Here is a 14,750-nt window from a genome sequence, read left to right on the forward strand (position 1 = left end):
AAAGCTATTAGCTCCAGTAATACACTGCACTACTGAAAGTTGTCAGGTTTGAATACAGGCTGAATTGGGAGGTACATTCTTTATAATCTATTTATAATTGAAATTTGTTCACCACTTCCCACTACACTGAATATAAAGAAAATAAGGAAAGTTAACAAGATGAGAGCACAGCCCTTAGGTGCGCGAGCAATTCCACAGATATTTCTATTAAATTATCAGTATTAGAGGTTTAAAGATCAGAATCAATAAGTAAGCATCAAATTCATGACTCATCTGCTTGGTATTTTTCCCAGCTAAATACATCAGGCAGAAATACTTCCTGTAGGTTATAAATAATCAATGAATGCTCCAATTGATGTGAAAAGACATTCCATCTGTCACGCCAATCTAAGAACACATATTTAACAGCTGATCAAAATAGAAGATTAGATGGATACATGTAAAGTACTTCAGAATTCTTGCTAAAATATATGTAAGAAAGGAAGTTTCTGAAGAACATGACACACAAAAGCTGTGTCCTTTCTCAGTAGGATCCCTTAGGAAGTGTTAGGGATGGTCTCAAAGCAACATCACAAACTGAGAACTGTAAGTAACAGAAACAATGACAGATCACAGTTGTTACACCATAAAGAAGCAGGGTGCTTTAAGTTAGTTTTATTATTTTTACCTGTTCTTTCCCAACAAAAGGACTCTCAGGGATCTCAAAGTTGAAACCCCACTTATTTCCTCGATCTGATTATCATATAAATCTAAGAAAACAAGGTGGTGAAGATTAGAAATATTTTGGATCCGAGTTATAAAGTTATGTTGGAAATTCAAAAGACGAAGATGATCTTCCCCATCAATAACTGGGCACACCGTCAGTTTTTGCCTGGAAGAAAAAAAGAAACAAAAAAACCAAACCACACATGTAAGTAACAAATTGGTAACCCACCTTCAACTCACCCATTCTGACTGACCAGAGGAAAGTATATTATCTTAGTTAAGGTAACATGAAGGTAATTAGGTTTGCTAATTAAAGTCTGTAAATAAAGTAACTCCTCCTACCTATTAAAAAATCAGCATGAAAACATAGCAGAAGTGTTTCCAAAATTTTCTGAATTCCTCTCCTCTTAGTCAGAGATTTGCTTGTTACATGGAAACTACATGGAAGTTTTGTGTTGTGACCACACTCAAATTTCAACAGATGCGGCCTCACAATTTTTTAAGTTTTTCATCAGATACTATAGAAACAGACAGTTGATATCACAATTCAGTGTTCCATGTCTATGAAATTTCTCTTTGGTTTATAGAACTTGACATCTGAAATATAAATGCATCAGTGTGCTGTGGCATGTGCACTGTCACCTTCTCACCTTTCCAGGGTAAGTCTATCAGAGTTCAGGATTTTTTCCTCAGCAGTGCGTTGCAATACAGGAAATGTTACTGATGAACTGCTCCCAAAATTTGTGTTATCTATTAGAAAAATCATACAGAGAACATATGAATTACTTCTTTGCAAGTGCATTTCATTAACTACAGGTGTTAAATGCAAAATTTTCTTGCTTATTAAGAACAAAGCATTACATAGTATACAAAGTGCTTTTTGCCTCCATTCAGTACTACGATTTATCAGTTTTCTTTCCTGCTATTTTTTGTTTTCAACTATATCCCCCTAAATCCTCTTTCCAAAGTACATCCCTTTGTTTTATTTCTGAGAGATTTTTGGTCAGCAATTTGTTGTAAGCAGATATTTTGTAGACGCTTTTATTTTGATTAGAATTACCCAGTGACGTTTTAACATAAAGCTGTGCAATTGTTTCATAATTTCAGAATCTCAACTTAAAGAAGGTATTTCCCAACTTAAGATAAATTTAAAGACACAGATCAGGTGGATATTGATAGAACTAGAAACTAAACCACTAACACATCTATGTGTTTGCCCCTTTTTTTCTTTTTTATTCTCTTCCTTCAAATAAATCAAATGTTAACAGAAAAAACATTAATTCTTCAACAAACAAAGACAACTGCTATAGTGAGTTAGTTCATTACTGTCTAAAATATACCGCTATTTGAGTAAAACAATTTGTTGTTCAACTTAGAATCTTTTCAGTGCTACTCTTAACATTTTATCACTAGCTACTCTAGCAACATTATGTATCCTTCAAAATCAAAACAACTGTGAAGAAAAAAAAACTGGAGACACTAAAAAAAAAAAAAAAATCAAGATTGTTGCAAAAGTCTTAAATTAGTTGTGTCACATGTGTTTAAGCCAATAAACATAAGACCAGGGATTTAAAAATCAGTCTGAAACACGACAGGATGGCAGTAAAGTGACCTTTTTCCTTCTACTGTCATCCTCCTAAAGACATGTGTGAAAGGTCCCCTTCATCACAGAAAGATCTATAAAAAGCCTCTGTTTAAATGCCTATCTTACATTTTTGAAAAATATTTCTAGTGGCTTCCTGACAATGACCTACTAACCTCTCTTAATACCCAAAGAGAGCACTAGGAACACTTCTGGTAAGGCACCCAGCAAAAGAGAGAGAGACTGATGTTTCTCAGTGTTACCTGAAGCATGTGAACTAAGGATCTGGATTTTGTAGGGGTGTGAATGGAAGTCTCACCAAATCCTGATAAAGAACCTGTACTCTGCTTCAACTCCAAACCAGACAGTTCTGTCAGACTGGATGGGACTGGGAGACAGAGCTGCTTATTATGCACCAAAGGACTTAATACTCTTTGGTCTCCTGCGCAGGGAACAAAACCAAGCTGCAGACTTACATTTACTCCATAAGTTGCATAATATCCCTAAAAATCAACCCATTCTGAGTGGCTGCTGGTCTCTATTTTTTACCAGAATGAATAAAGAATAGCCATAATATTTAAATTGATCTTCTATCCTAGCCAATCACTGTTTTTACATGACAGGCAAGCAGCAGTAGCACGTCAAGAAATGCTGTTTCAAAGCTCTTCCAGTCCTCACCACAGTTAGCAGTGATATCACCAATATCTTGCTTTTCAAAGCCAAAAGCACACAAGCACAACAGGAAAACTACCTTTTCATATTGGGGTTCTGAATTAGAAACTAATTTCATCTAAATATATTAAGATGTTAAATGTCCCATAAAATGTTACAGAACTGTGTGGCTTTTTGAGGGAACGAACAGCAGGGCACTTGATAGGTTGTGGCTTTATAGGTAGAAGAAAGAATGCTCTTCCATGAGGGGAAAACATGTGATGAGAAAAGACATCTGCACCAGGACAGCAAGTTAAGGATGTCATGCAACAGTAATGACATTGAATTACTGTAGGCAAGAAGGAAAAGCTGTCACTCTTACCTATTCTAATCATGACACAATCTCTCTTTACTGTTTGGTTAATAAAACAGAGATACAAAAGAAAAACAAAGCAAACCCTACTGAATATCACCTTGTCTTCCTGAGTAGTTTTTTTCCAGATCATGCTGCAGAAGTCTGTTGTGGAAAGATGACGGTTCTTTATTTATCCTGAATTCAAACTGTAACACAACATTTAAGACAAACGTTAAAGTTTTCAAATGCAAATAACACCTACACAGACAAACACAACCTCAGTAGTAACTAGGATTCTCAGGAAATTCTACTAATTATTTAAAAAAATAATAACTTCTCCAGTAAAAGGTTTACTCATTCTTTTAGGAAAAAAGCTTCAGCGTTGAAAACCAAAATGAAAATATGGAAGTTACCTGCACATGCATATGTAGTTGACTAAATAAAGAAAAATAATCCCACCCTGTAAGGAGTACAGGAGAAAGAGGGGTTCAGGTAGAAGCATAAGAAAACACACACATATATATATATATGTACATATATATATAAAGTTTGTGGCAGGGTAGAGTACATTCCCCTGTTTTTACTTTAGATGTCCCTGAGAGGATGAAATAAATTACTAAAATACTATCAGATAGATTAGATATTATAAGTGAACAAATGACTACTGAAAAGGTAATTCCTATCTGAAAGCATACAAATTTGTATGCATCATACAAGTGCTTTAATTCATACAGTTATCCAAGAAAAGGTAATAATTACTGGTTTGCTCTTATCTGGTATTGATGAGGTCTGGATAACCAGCTGAAGACCACAATTATTAACCTGCAAGTTGAAAGAAAAAGAAATTAAATACTACGTTTGTTAAAACCAGATATCAACACCAAGAGTTAAATGTAACAATACAGGCATTTTCAACAGCAAAATGTGTCAAGAAAGGAACTATTTTGCAAAAATATTATGAAGAACACAGCACAGTACTAAGCAACACTAAATAATTTTTAGCTTTAAAAAAAAAAATCACGCTGTTTTTAGTTTTAAAAATACACTGAAAGCACGACTTCCACGGGGATGCAATTCTCATCACGAAGAAAACAAGCGCTTGCATTTAAACACGCCTCTTTTCAAAAGGCAGAACATGCTAGTCTTTGGGTTTGAATGACAAAGCGTGGCACCTACGTGCGAAGTAACCAGAACGATTAACAGAACCCCTTCACCGAATGGCTCATACACCCCCTCCCAGCGCATCGCAGGGGGCACACACACAAACGGCGCCGGGGGAGCCGCCGCCCGCCCGCACCCCCCGCAGCACCTACCGGTGCGGGCGCGGCCCGCGGGCCCCGGCCGGTGCGGCCCTTGCTGGGCACCATGTGCCGCTGTGCCGCTGTCCCTCAGCCCCGCACGGCCCCCACGGCCCCCACGCCCCGCACAGCCCCGCGCCGCCGCCGCCGCCCTGTCGGAAATGGCCCCGCCGTTGCCGCGGCGACCGCCGCTTCCGTCCCGCCCGCCGGCCGGGGCGGCGCCGAGGGGCGGGAAAGCGTGAGGGGACGGAGGGATGGAGGGAGGGACGTGGCGCCCTGCGGCCGCCCCGCTGTGCCCGGTGCCGGACCGCGTTCCCCCCGCGTGGTGAAAAGACACTATTACAGAGCCACAGATTGACAGAGCGGGTCAGGTTGGAAGGGACCGCAGTGGGTCACCTGGTCCAACCTCCCGGCTCAGAGGCAGGGTCATCCCAGAGCACGTGGCACAGGATTGTGTCCAGATGGGTCTGGAGTATCTCCAGTGAGGGAGACTCCACAGCCTCTCTGGGCAGTCTGTGCCAGTGTTCGGTCACCTGCACAGTACAGTTCTTACTCATGTTCAAGTGGAACTTCAGTTTCTGCCTGTTGCCTCTTGTCCTGTTGCTCAGCACCACCGAGCAGAGTCCGGTCCACCCTCTGATGCCTCCCTTTAGATATTTATAACCCTCGATGAGGTCTTTCCTCAGGGCTGAACAGGCCCAGCTCCCGCAGCCTTTCCTCATAAGAGAGATGCTCTAGTTCCCCAGTCACCCTCATTGCCCTCCACCGGATCCACTCCAGGAGCCCCATGTCTATCTTTTACTGAATTACAATTGTATTTTTCTGAATTCTACATCCGAGTGGCTGTTTGTGAAAACCCCTGACAGGACAAGAAGCTGGATGTACCTTCCCTGAGGTTCTGCCTCAGGGAATTGCCTTGTGGGCACAGACTGGTCACAAAACATGTAAATCCCTGAGGTCAGCTGCAGCACAGAACAGTTCTTTGCTCATACTGGTCCTGACCTTGTGCCTGCCCAGGGAGGCAAACAACTCCCACGAACTCATGCAAAATCAGACCCACAGTCCCTGTCTGTACTGTCTTAAAATGTGCCCTTTGTGTTTGTATTTCTGCTCCCACTGACATCAATAGCAAAGCGATGCCCTACCCAAGACATATTACAGAATGTCCCATTAGCAGAGAACTAGAGATTTGCTTAGTGATGCACGTCAGTGTATTTCATAAACAAAATATTTCATTGCTTAAGGCACGTTAAAAAATAATCCAAACCCACTGAGGCAGAGCAGTCTCAGGATGTGTCCGTGCCAACAAACCTGACTCATGAGGACTGTTTGTCACAGGGATGAGAGAAACTGGCCCCAAGTGCAGCCTCACTTTTCGTCCATCCAAATTTTTAAGAAAACACTGAAGTAATACAGACAAAGATGCCACAAATGAAGTTGTGACTTCAAGATCCAAGTTATACTTGACAGTTTAGGTCTAGACACTATTGAAAAAAAGATCTTCCCTGACTGAAGAATGAATATTTACATGGAAAATTGAAAAGTTTTTGATTCTAATCTTCAGAACATGAATGTTAACTTCACTTTAGTAGCTGAAACAGTCTACTGAAAGAAAGTGCAATATTCTTAAGTTCAAAATAACCACTGTATAAGCGTTTCAGAAAAAGGGCCTCTATTTTAATTAGTTCTTAAGGGGGAATGTTTTTATTCTGTGTAAGTACCATACAGAATTATAGAGCAGACTGCTCTACAAAAACAACACGTATCCAATCATGTCCTTGTTCACTCGTGTTTCTTATTTCCAAATCTCATCCTCGGCATTTAAAACCACACTTACCCCAGCGAAACCTTTCCGAATCTCTTAAAACGCAACGCTCTGGTCGGGGCACAGCGACTCAGCCCCAGGGCTGTACCAGGCGACGAGAAGCTGAGACGTTGCTCTCCGGCGAGGAACGCGTTGTCTTCCGATGAAATAAAAGCAATCCCGTTGGAGTCGTCAACGAGAAGGCCACTTCAGCCGCCCGGCTGGCCTGGGCACAGCACCGCTGGAGGAGGGTCCGACTCCGCCGGGGGAGTGGAGCCGGGAGCGCCGCCCCAGCGGGAGGGGACGGGAGGGGACGGAGGGCGGCTGTCGCAGCCCCGGCGGGCTGAGCCCGGCCATGGCCCAGCAGGAGCCGGCTGAGCCCGGGGCTGCGGGGAGCGGCCCCGTGCAGATCCGAGTGGCCGTCCAGGCAGCCGCGGAGGAGGAAGAGCGGGAGGAGGAAGAGGAGGACGAGGAGGAGGAGAGGGGCGGCGGAGCGCTGTGCCCCAGCTGCAGCGAGGAGGACTCGGGGCGGTGCGGGCGCTCCAGGTGAGCTCCCAGGAAGGGGGTCCGGCGGCGCCCCGGGCGGGGCCGTGCGGGGCGAGGAGCGGGGCCGAGGAACGGGCCGAGGAGCGGGGCCGCCGCGGTCACCACGTAACGGAGCGGCCGCGGCTGATGCAACGCTGAGGGGGCGGGTGGGAGACGGGAACCCCCCCAGCGAGGAGACACCTGGGCGGGAGCTGCCCGGGAACCGATGGCTCTGCCCGGGAACCGATGGCTCTGCCCGGGCTGCGGCCCCTCCGCCCCCCAGGGAGCTGCCGGGGCCGCGGCTTCCCCCTGCCACTTCACTGCCTTTTACAGAAAGGGTTTTGAGGATTAGTTGTTGTGCTTTGCTTTTTTTTTTTTTTTTTTTTTTTTTTTTTTTTTTTTTTTTTGGTTGATTGGTTTTTATTGCATGGACTCGATATTTTATTATACAGACAGAGTTATCTCCTTAGATATTTAAGACATGGACAGACAGACCCGTGTTATGGCCTTGGAAACAAGCTGACTAGACACAAAATCAAGGCCGTTAGGAATGCAGAAAAAACTGACACTTTATACTCTGCGTTTTACTGTTTGATAATGCCAGTAGTGCTGTCTGCACTCAGTAGTATGTTGTAGGAATTACTAGTGGTGCCTGAAATTGCTTTGATGCCTACCAGATTATCTTACTAGTAAAAGGCACATCCAGGATTTTTGTGCCAGAAAAATGCAGAGAGACAATGCTCGTTAGCTGTAGTTCATCTTATGATTTGTACTAATGTCGTTCAGTAATGTACTGTACAGATGCAGTAATAAATTGTCATGTAAAGATTTACGTACAGTAGCAAGAAAACCAGTATTCTGTTTGTAGATCTATCGTTTCTAATTGATTCTCTAACTTCATATCCTAGCACTGACTCAGAATGAACTGCAGCGTATTATTTTAAATTACAGAGGGCTACTTGGGGAGGGGGAATTTTTTGCAGCTGACAAAATTTTCAACTATATGCTACAGAAACAGGAGTTGAAAACAGCTAGGCACAATTAGGATGTTTAAGCTGAGTCTGCTTAGTTTTTCCACAATCATATACAACTATTATTTTTATAAATATGTACAGCAGTCTACAGTGTTGCATTCCAATTACTGATTTCTTTGTTTTGGGAAATTCTTTACATTTGTTATCTGTGATAGTATTACTTGTGTAAGAGCTTCTAGCCCTGGCCTAGACTAGAAAAAAGGGTGGTTATTTTTTCAAGCTTTGTAACACACAATAGCTACTCTTAAATGCCACTTATTTATATGATAGGAAATTATTTACAAGCATTTTGAAAATTATTAGTGATGGTCTAAAACTGCTGGGAATGAGCCATCTCACTCTCCAGCTGAAGCTAGCAGACAATTTGAATTTCCCCCCCCTCAATTTCTAGGTTTTATAACTTATGAAATGAAAGCTGTTTCCCCAGTGGTCAAGCCCTGCAGTTCTTTGGGAAATCTCTGGGTATTTGTGACATACAGTCCTCAGCCTTTTAGCTGCCAGGTGCTTCAGAACCATCTCCAGACTGTTGATAATAAACAGGTAGTTCTCATGTGCATGAAATAAAGCTATTTCTACTCAAGTTTATTTTGGATGAATGTGAGTTTGAAAAGTGAATGTTGTTATGATGTTGTCAGTCTAAAAGATAATGTTTCACAATAGAAATTAAAATGAATGATTGCTGCAGCCACACGTTCCATAAGGAGGCACCAAGTATTGTATCCACATTTTTGTTAACAGACTTGCACTGCCTTGGAGAGATTGTACTGTTGGAACTCATAAATTAGATTACCACATACTGCTTATTAATACAATACTTTATTCATTTGGGACTCAGCTAAAACTTTTCAAAAGGCTAGACACTATCCAAACAAGTTAATATACTGTTTGTGAGTCTTGATATTTAAAACTCCAAATCTGCTCTCTATGTAGATATGTTTTCTTGTGTGACTAATGGCCAGATGAGTCACCAGGTTAAAAGATTGTTTTTGTCTGTTTTGATAAGCATATTAAAGAAATAAAATTGTGAATAACTACTAGGGTTTGGTTTATTCTCAGTGTCGACTGGGATTGATTTATCATCTACTTTTGTAGTACAGTTGATACCCTAGAGGTACTACCAGTTGATCACTAATATGAATTAATATGGGGCTAGTTACAAATTTCTGCATTTGCTGTAGGTGGCATTTCCATACAGCACTTAGCAAGGGCTGTTGAAAGAGCCCATGGGATTTTGTAAAAGCTGAGCTGTCTGCCAAATACTATCAGGCTGTGACCAATATGTGAGAGGTGCAATGAGGCCTGTTTTGCTCTGATTCAATGTGTTGCAAACAACACTGGTCGTTGCAAACATGCAGTTCATTTTTATTGTTTTCTAAGGCATGATGCCCCTTTTTGTTTCCATCCAACACCTGCAAATGTCTGTGCTAATATATTCTCTAAAACAGCCCCATCCTGAACTGAAGGTAAGCTTTTCCTAGCAGAGTGTGGATATGCAAAAAGGCTGAAATGTTCCAAGTTTCTTGTGTTGACACTAATTCTGAATTGCTAATGAATGAAGAATGAGTAGTGGGGTAAGGGAATATCAATAATGAAAAATAAACAGCACTGGTGTTTTCTTCCTTCTGAAACCAGCACCCACAGCTGGTCATCGAATATTTTTTACTATCCTAATCATAACTTCATCTATTATCCTCTACTTCTGGCATTGCCAAGTAAATTCTTTCTCTTGCTCTCTCACCCTTCCTTTGAACTGTACCCCATTAATGGCTAGGGAGATTTTAGCAGTGGGACTTCTCGGATCATACAAGTATCCACATACGTGCCATGATGTGCTGCCCTATCATCAGAAGAGCCATAAGAAGTAAATGGACTGGAAGCTTCAAACAGCCAGGTCCCAGAGAACTGCTGTAGCCCTCACAGGTGGGGGCATGGTCCCTGTGCAGAGCCCACTGACCTAAACATGGCCTTCAGACATAAAAGGAGCATCTGCCGAGGCAGTGCTGCGCTCACAGCCTCCAGTTCATCTCCAGGACAGAGCTGTCTCAAGGCAGGGTGACTCAGCAAGGCTGCATCCTCCCTGCCAGATCAGCCTCAGGGGACTCCAGTGTGATGCCTGCTCCCTTTCCTAGTGATTTCACAAGCTCTGCAAAAGCCATTTAAGAAAATTTTGGGCAAATGCATGGCTCCTCCTTTTTTTGTTGATGAGGTATGTGGGAGACTGAAGTAACACATGATTTATAGGATCTAAGGTACTTAGTGGGTGATTTTATTTTTTTAACAGAAACTTTCATGATGGTCCCGTAACAAAACTGGATTGCTAACAGCTTAAAAAATTACTCTGGCTTAAGACAGGCTTGTGCATTACAGTCACCTGTGGCTGAGCCGTTTGCCTCAATTCTAGATGGAAATGACCACTTAAATTGCTATTTCAGCAACAAACGTGCTGTAACTGTGCGTGGCAAGGAGTTCATCTTGAACCCGTGGTTGCAGTATCTCTTTTGGGATAGGATGCCCAGTAGTGCTCCATTTTGCACAGATACCTAGTCAGTATGATGGGAAGGAGAGAAAAAATGAGAATGACTTCCTGAGATACATGAGCTGCTACCACACATACATCCAAAAGCCCTTATGGAAAACTGCTAGTTATGTTACTCTGTCACTCTGGAAGTGACCTGTTGAAAGTGCAACACTCCTGTCAGTCCTGCTTACTCTTTGGATTCCTGATCCTGCATTCATGCAGGTAAGAGGCTTGAGAAATCACGACTGCATCACGTTGGGATATTCATCCTCAGATGTGTGAGCCAGGAAGCACATAAAGGTCAAGCCTATGTTTAATATCTTCATACTAAAAAATAAAACACTGTCACTGGAGGAGCTTTGTATGGTACCACGTACCTGTGCAACTTCATTTCATGTTTTGGTGGAGGATTTGAGTTGGCAGAGTGTTTTCAAGAGGTTAGTGTGTATGTCTGCTTATTCTGCCCTGAGATCAGCTTTGGGGATGATCTCAGGAACTTGACTCCTTATGCTGACTGAAAAGCTTCCTCCTCTGAGCTGGCCAGCTGTCCCAGATGGATGGGTGGTAACTGTTCAGTGCCCATATATAAAGTAAGTTGGAAGCAGCAATACCAACTGGTAAAGTGGTCATGTCTTTTCATTTTGAAAAACTATTTGAATCCACTAATAATAAGATGATCTTTTGATAAAAATGATTTAATTATTTTCCAGTGGTGGGGAAAATGATGACGACTCTGAGCAGAACTGGAAACCACCAGAAAATGACCTGATCCAGAAATTAATAGCACAGATTGAATATTACTTCTCAGATGAGAACCTTGAGAAAGACGCCTTCCTCCTGAAACATGTGAGAAGAAATAAGATGGGCTATGTCAGTGTTAAACTCCTCACTTCTTTTAAGAAGGTAAGCTAACTTTTTAAGACTTGAAGTGCCTCATGTAAGCCTGATGCATCTAAAAACATTAAGAGAGATGAAAATTACATTTTATAGAGGTGATTTTACAGTCTCTATCTGCCTCTCTAAGGGGTTGATTTTGTTTTGCTGCGATGGCTAGGTTTGTTCTCATCTAGAACTTTAATAGCTGAACTCCTTCATGATTGGCTAGGGAAGTCATAGGCTTAAAAACATGTATGCTTTTAAATTATCATTCTGGGAGAGAGGAAAACATAGCATCTGGGACATCAGATAAAATGAATTTTTATGTCAACTATGCATGAGCAGCTGAGTAATCCTGGTAAAGTTGTATTCCTGTCTCTGAGAAGGGATGGTGAATCTGATCTTTGCAGTTGTATGAAGATCCAAAAATTAAGAGTAGTATAAAGTAACTGATAACTGAAGTCACTTAAAGGTGAGATGAGTTCTATTATTTTTTTCTTAAATTAGGAACACCAATGTAAATATGTGTATGTAACCAATTTCTAAAATTGCAACAGAAATACTTCATCAAGATTCTACACCTAACAGTTTGCAGAGTTTTTCAGTCTGGAAGCTGAGGCACTCCTGGCTTCTTCAGACCACTTCAAACAGATTATATTGGTGAGAGATAAACCACTTAAAGGAAATAGAGAAGTCTGGGGGGTTTTTTAAGATGAGAGTTTTGAGGGAGGAAAAACAGTTCAAGACAATGAAGTCCTAAACTTGACAAAACTTCTTGTTTGGCAAATTTAACGAAATAAACCTGCCAGAAGAACACACATTCTGATCGTGGTTCAGACCTACATGTGGAATGACCAAGCATCCCTTGAGCAGGCTTTCAGATACAGTAACGATTTCCAGTTTGGGCTTTAGTGTCAGTTCCTGTTTCCATTAGATTCAACAGGCCATGAGCTTTGCAAGAGCTCACCGAGGCCCATTACAGCAGGAAAACGGTTTGCTCTTTCACCAAGTTTGCTACATGAAACTTAAATCCCTCTTTCTGTTTGTAGACTGCATCTGCCTTAAAATTCTGTAATCAAACCCGAGTGGGTTTGATCTGCCTTAAAATTCTGTAATCAAACCCGAGTGGGTTTGATCAGTTGTGGTGTTTAACCTGTGTCTGTCTCCAAGGTGAAACACCTTACCCGTGACTGGAGAACCACGGCCTACGCACTGAAGTACTCGGGCACTCTTGAGCTCAACGGTGACAACAAAAAGGTTCGAAGGAAGACTCCAGTTCCACTGTTTCCAAGTGAAAACGTCCCTACCAGGATGCTGCTGGTGTATGACATCCACATGATTTCTGAGCTGCAGGCTCTTAATAAGCAAGAAAACGGATGCATGCAAGAAAGGATAATGGAGCATCTCCTCAAAGCCTTTGTAACTTTTGGTGTCATTTCATCAGTTCGTATTCTCAAGCCTGGCAGGGACCTACCACCTGATATCAGGAGGGTCAGCAACCGGTACACCCAGCTGGGAACTCAGGAATGTGCAATTATAGAATTTGAAGAAGTAGATGCTGCCATACGTGCTCATGATTCAATGTGCACTGAAAAGAGAGAGACTGGCATGAAAGTTGTCCTCATAGGAATGAAACCGCCAAAGAAAAAAGTTCCCAAAGACAAGAACCACGATGAAGATTCCAGCAAGAGTCTTAAGAAGACTCGATCCCTTAATAAGAGAGTAGAGGAACTTCAGTTTGTTGGTGATGAATCTTCAGCAAACAGCTCTTCTGACCCAGAGAGCAATCCCACATCCCCACTGTCAGGGCGCAAACGTACTGCAGCAAACACTGCGAGTAATTTGAGCCCCATCATTCATCCAAATAACCATTTGAGTCCTAATGTGTCACCCAGATCAAGTCCTTGGAACAGTCCATCTTCCCTGAGGAAAGTAACAAAAAAATCTCCGCTGGCTGAAGACAGTAAGCTTAACCCAAGCACTAGCCCTGAAATCCCAAGGAAATGTTCAGATTATTCCTCAGATAGCAGCATCACCCCTTCTGGGAGCCCCTGGGTACAGAGAAGGAAAGCCCAAACTCTCACACAAGAGAAGAGTTCCAGCAGCAGTCCCATGTTGGTTAGGAAAATACAAAATGCAGACGGTCTCCCTGTAGGGGTACTGAGGCTGCCTAGAGGTCCTGATGGCACCAAGGGATTCCACAATGGCTGTGAAAGAAGGAAGGCTATGAAGAGTGAATAAACTCTTCTTTAAAAACAGGCTCACAAGTCAGCCAACTGCTGGTGACCAAGCCTGGTGAAAAATTGTCACTTCAGTGACTGAGTTAAGTCAGTATTTAATTTTACAAGCTTTTGTATTCATATAGAGACTTAATCATTTGTATATTTGGATATTTTCTCCACAGAACATGTGAGGTTGGAAGGCATCTCTGGAGATTGCCCAGTCCACCTCCTTGTCTCAAGCTACAAGAAGTCACTGAGCAGTTTGAGCATCTGTGAAGACAGAGACTTCCCTGCCTGTTCGGGTGATATGTTTCCATGTACAACCACAGAAGTGTTTCTTTACATTCAGGTGCAATTTCTATGTTCCAGTTTGTGCCCCTTTTCCGGTACTGGGTACTGCTGAGAAGGGCCTAGTTCCGTGTTCTTTACTGCTTCCCATCAGGTGTTCAAAAACACTGATGAGATCTGGCCCCAGAGCCCTCTCCTCTCCAGTGTGACCTGCTCTCTAGGCCTCACAGGATGGACGTGCCAGCCTTTTAATCAGCTGAATCGCTTCGCTAGTGCACTGCCCCTACCTGCATCCGTTCCTTTAATGTATTATTTTGAAATGCCTAAACATCCAAACAGACCTATAAGTCATTCATGTACTACATCATTTGCAGAGCTGGGATCCTGAAGAGCAGTGTGTAAATACTTACAGTTTAGTGGCTGTATTATGAGAAGGGTGGTATGTTACCAGTCTCATCATAAGGAGTTGAGGTTTTGAAGACTTTTCTGTGTTTGCCTCCAAAGGAACTGAGAAAGTTACGCCACAGCGAGCAGTTGTTCTCATGTACACTGCCAAAGCAGTATTTTTTAGTAGGACCAGTGTGTATTTTCATGTGATGTGAGTAAAGACTGAGCATTGGAGACTGCTCTGTAAGTGTTCTCTCATATAATCAGATGGAAATAAACAAAAATATTAACTCAGTCTAGATCTATTTTGTTTACTTTAAAAATAAGTTGAGTGGCACCTGAATAGATAACTTAAACCTCATCTTATACCATGTAATTCTAGTAGTAGTTACTCAAAATTTCCATTGCATTCAAGGAAAAAAGTCCTCTCCCCCACTACCGATGGTTAATTGTGTGGTGATGCTTCACTGTGACTGTGTGTCACAGTCATTTTTATATAATATTA

General features: G+C 42.1%; 2 protein-coding genes across 4 annotated transcripts in view; one reads left to right on the plus strand and one right to left on the minus strand.

The window, feature by feature from the left end:
* The window catches only part of LRRC49 (leucine rich repeat containing 49), a 49,423-nt gene extending 44,732 nt beyond the window's left edge, over window positions 1-4,691 (minus strand). For all 3 annotated transcript variants that reach the window (XR_005566784.1, XR_005566783.1, XM_027741792.2), the window contains exons 1-5: window positions 4,607-4,691; window positions 4,053-4,115; window positions 3,412-3,499; window positions 1,356-1,455; window positions 668-871 (exon numbers count right to left, since the gene is read on the minus strand). Coding sequence is in view for 1 of the 3 variants with exons in the window: in XM_027741792.2 (XP_027597593.1) it covers window positions 668-871; window positions 1,356-1,455; window positions 3,412-3,499; window positions 4,053-4,115; window positions 4,607-4,660 (509 nt within the window). In the remaining 2 variants the exon portion in view is untranslated. The remainder of the gene's footprint in view (window positions 1-667; window positions 872-1,355; window positions 1,456-3,411; window positions 3,500-4,052; window positions 4,116-4,606) is intronic.
* Window positions 4,692-6,291: 1,600 nt separating this feature from the next.
* Window positions 6,292-13,821, plus strand: LARP6 (La ribonucleoprotein 6, translational regulator). The gene is made up of 3 exons (XM_039390125.1): window positions 6,292-6,941; window positions 11,183-11,375; window positions 12,519-13,821. The coding sequence occupies exons 1-3, from the start codon at window positions 6,751-6,753 to the stop codon at window positions 13,587-13,589; spliced, it is 1,455 nt and encodes a 484-aa protein (XP_039246059.1). The 5' UTR covers window positions 6,292-6,750; the 3' UTR covers window positions 13,590-13,821.
* The last annotated feature ends 929 nt before the right edge of the window (window positions 13,822-14,750 follow it).

This window comes from Pipra filicauda, unplaced genomic scaffold (genome assembly GCF_003945595.2).
Source record: "Pipra filicauda isolate LSUMZ 115617 unplaced genomic scaffold, ASM394559v2 scaffold7_size6619720_pilon, whole genome shotgun sequence".
Classification (NCBI taxonomy): Eukaryota; Metazoa; Chordata; class Aves; order Passeriformes; family Pipridae; genus Pipra; species Pipra filicauda.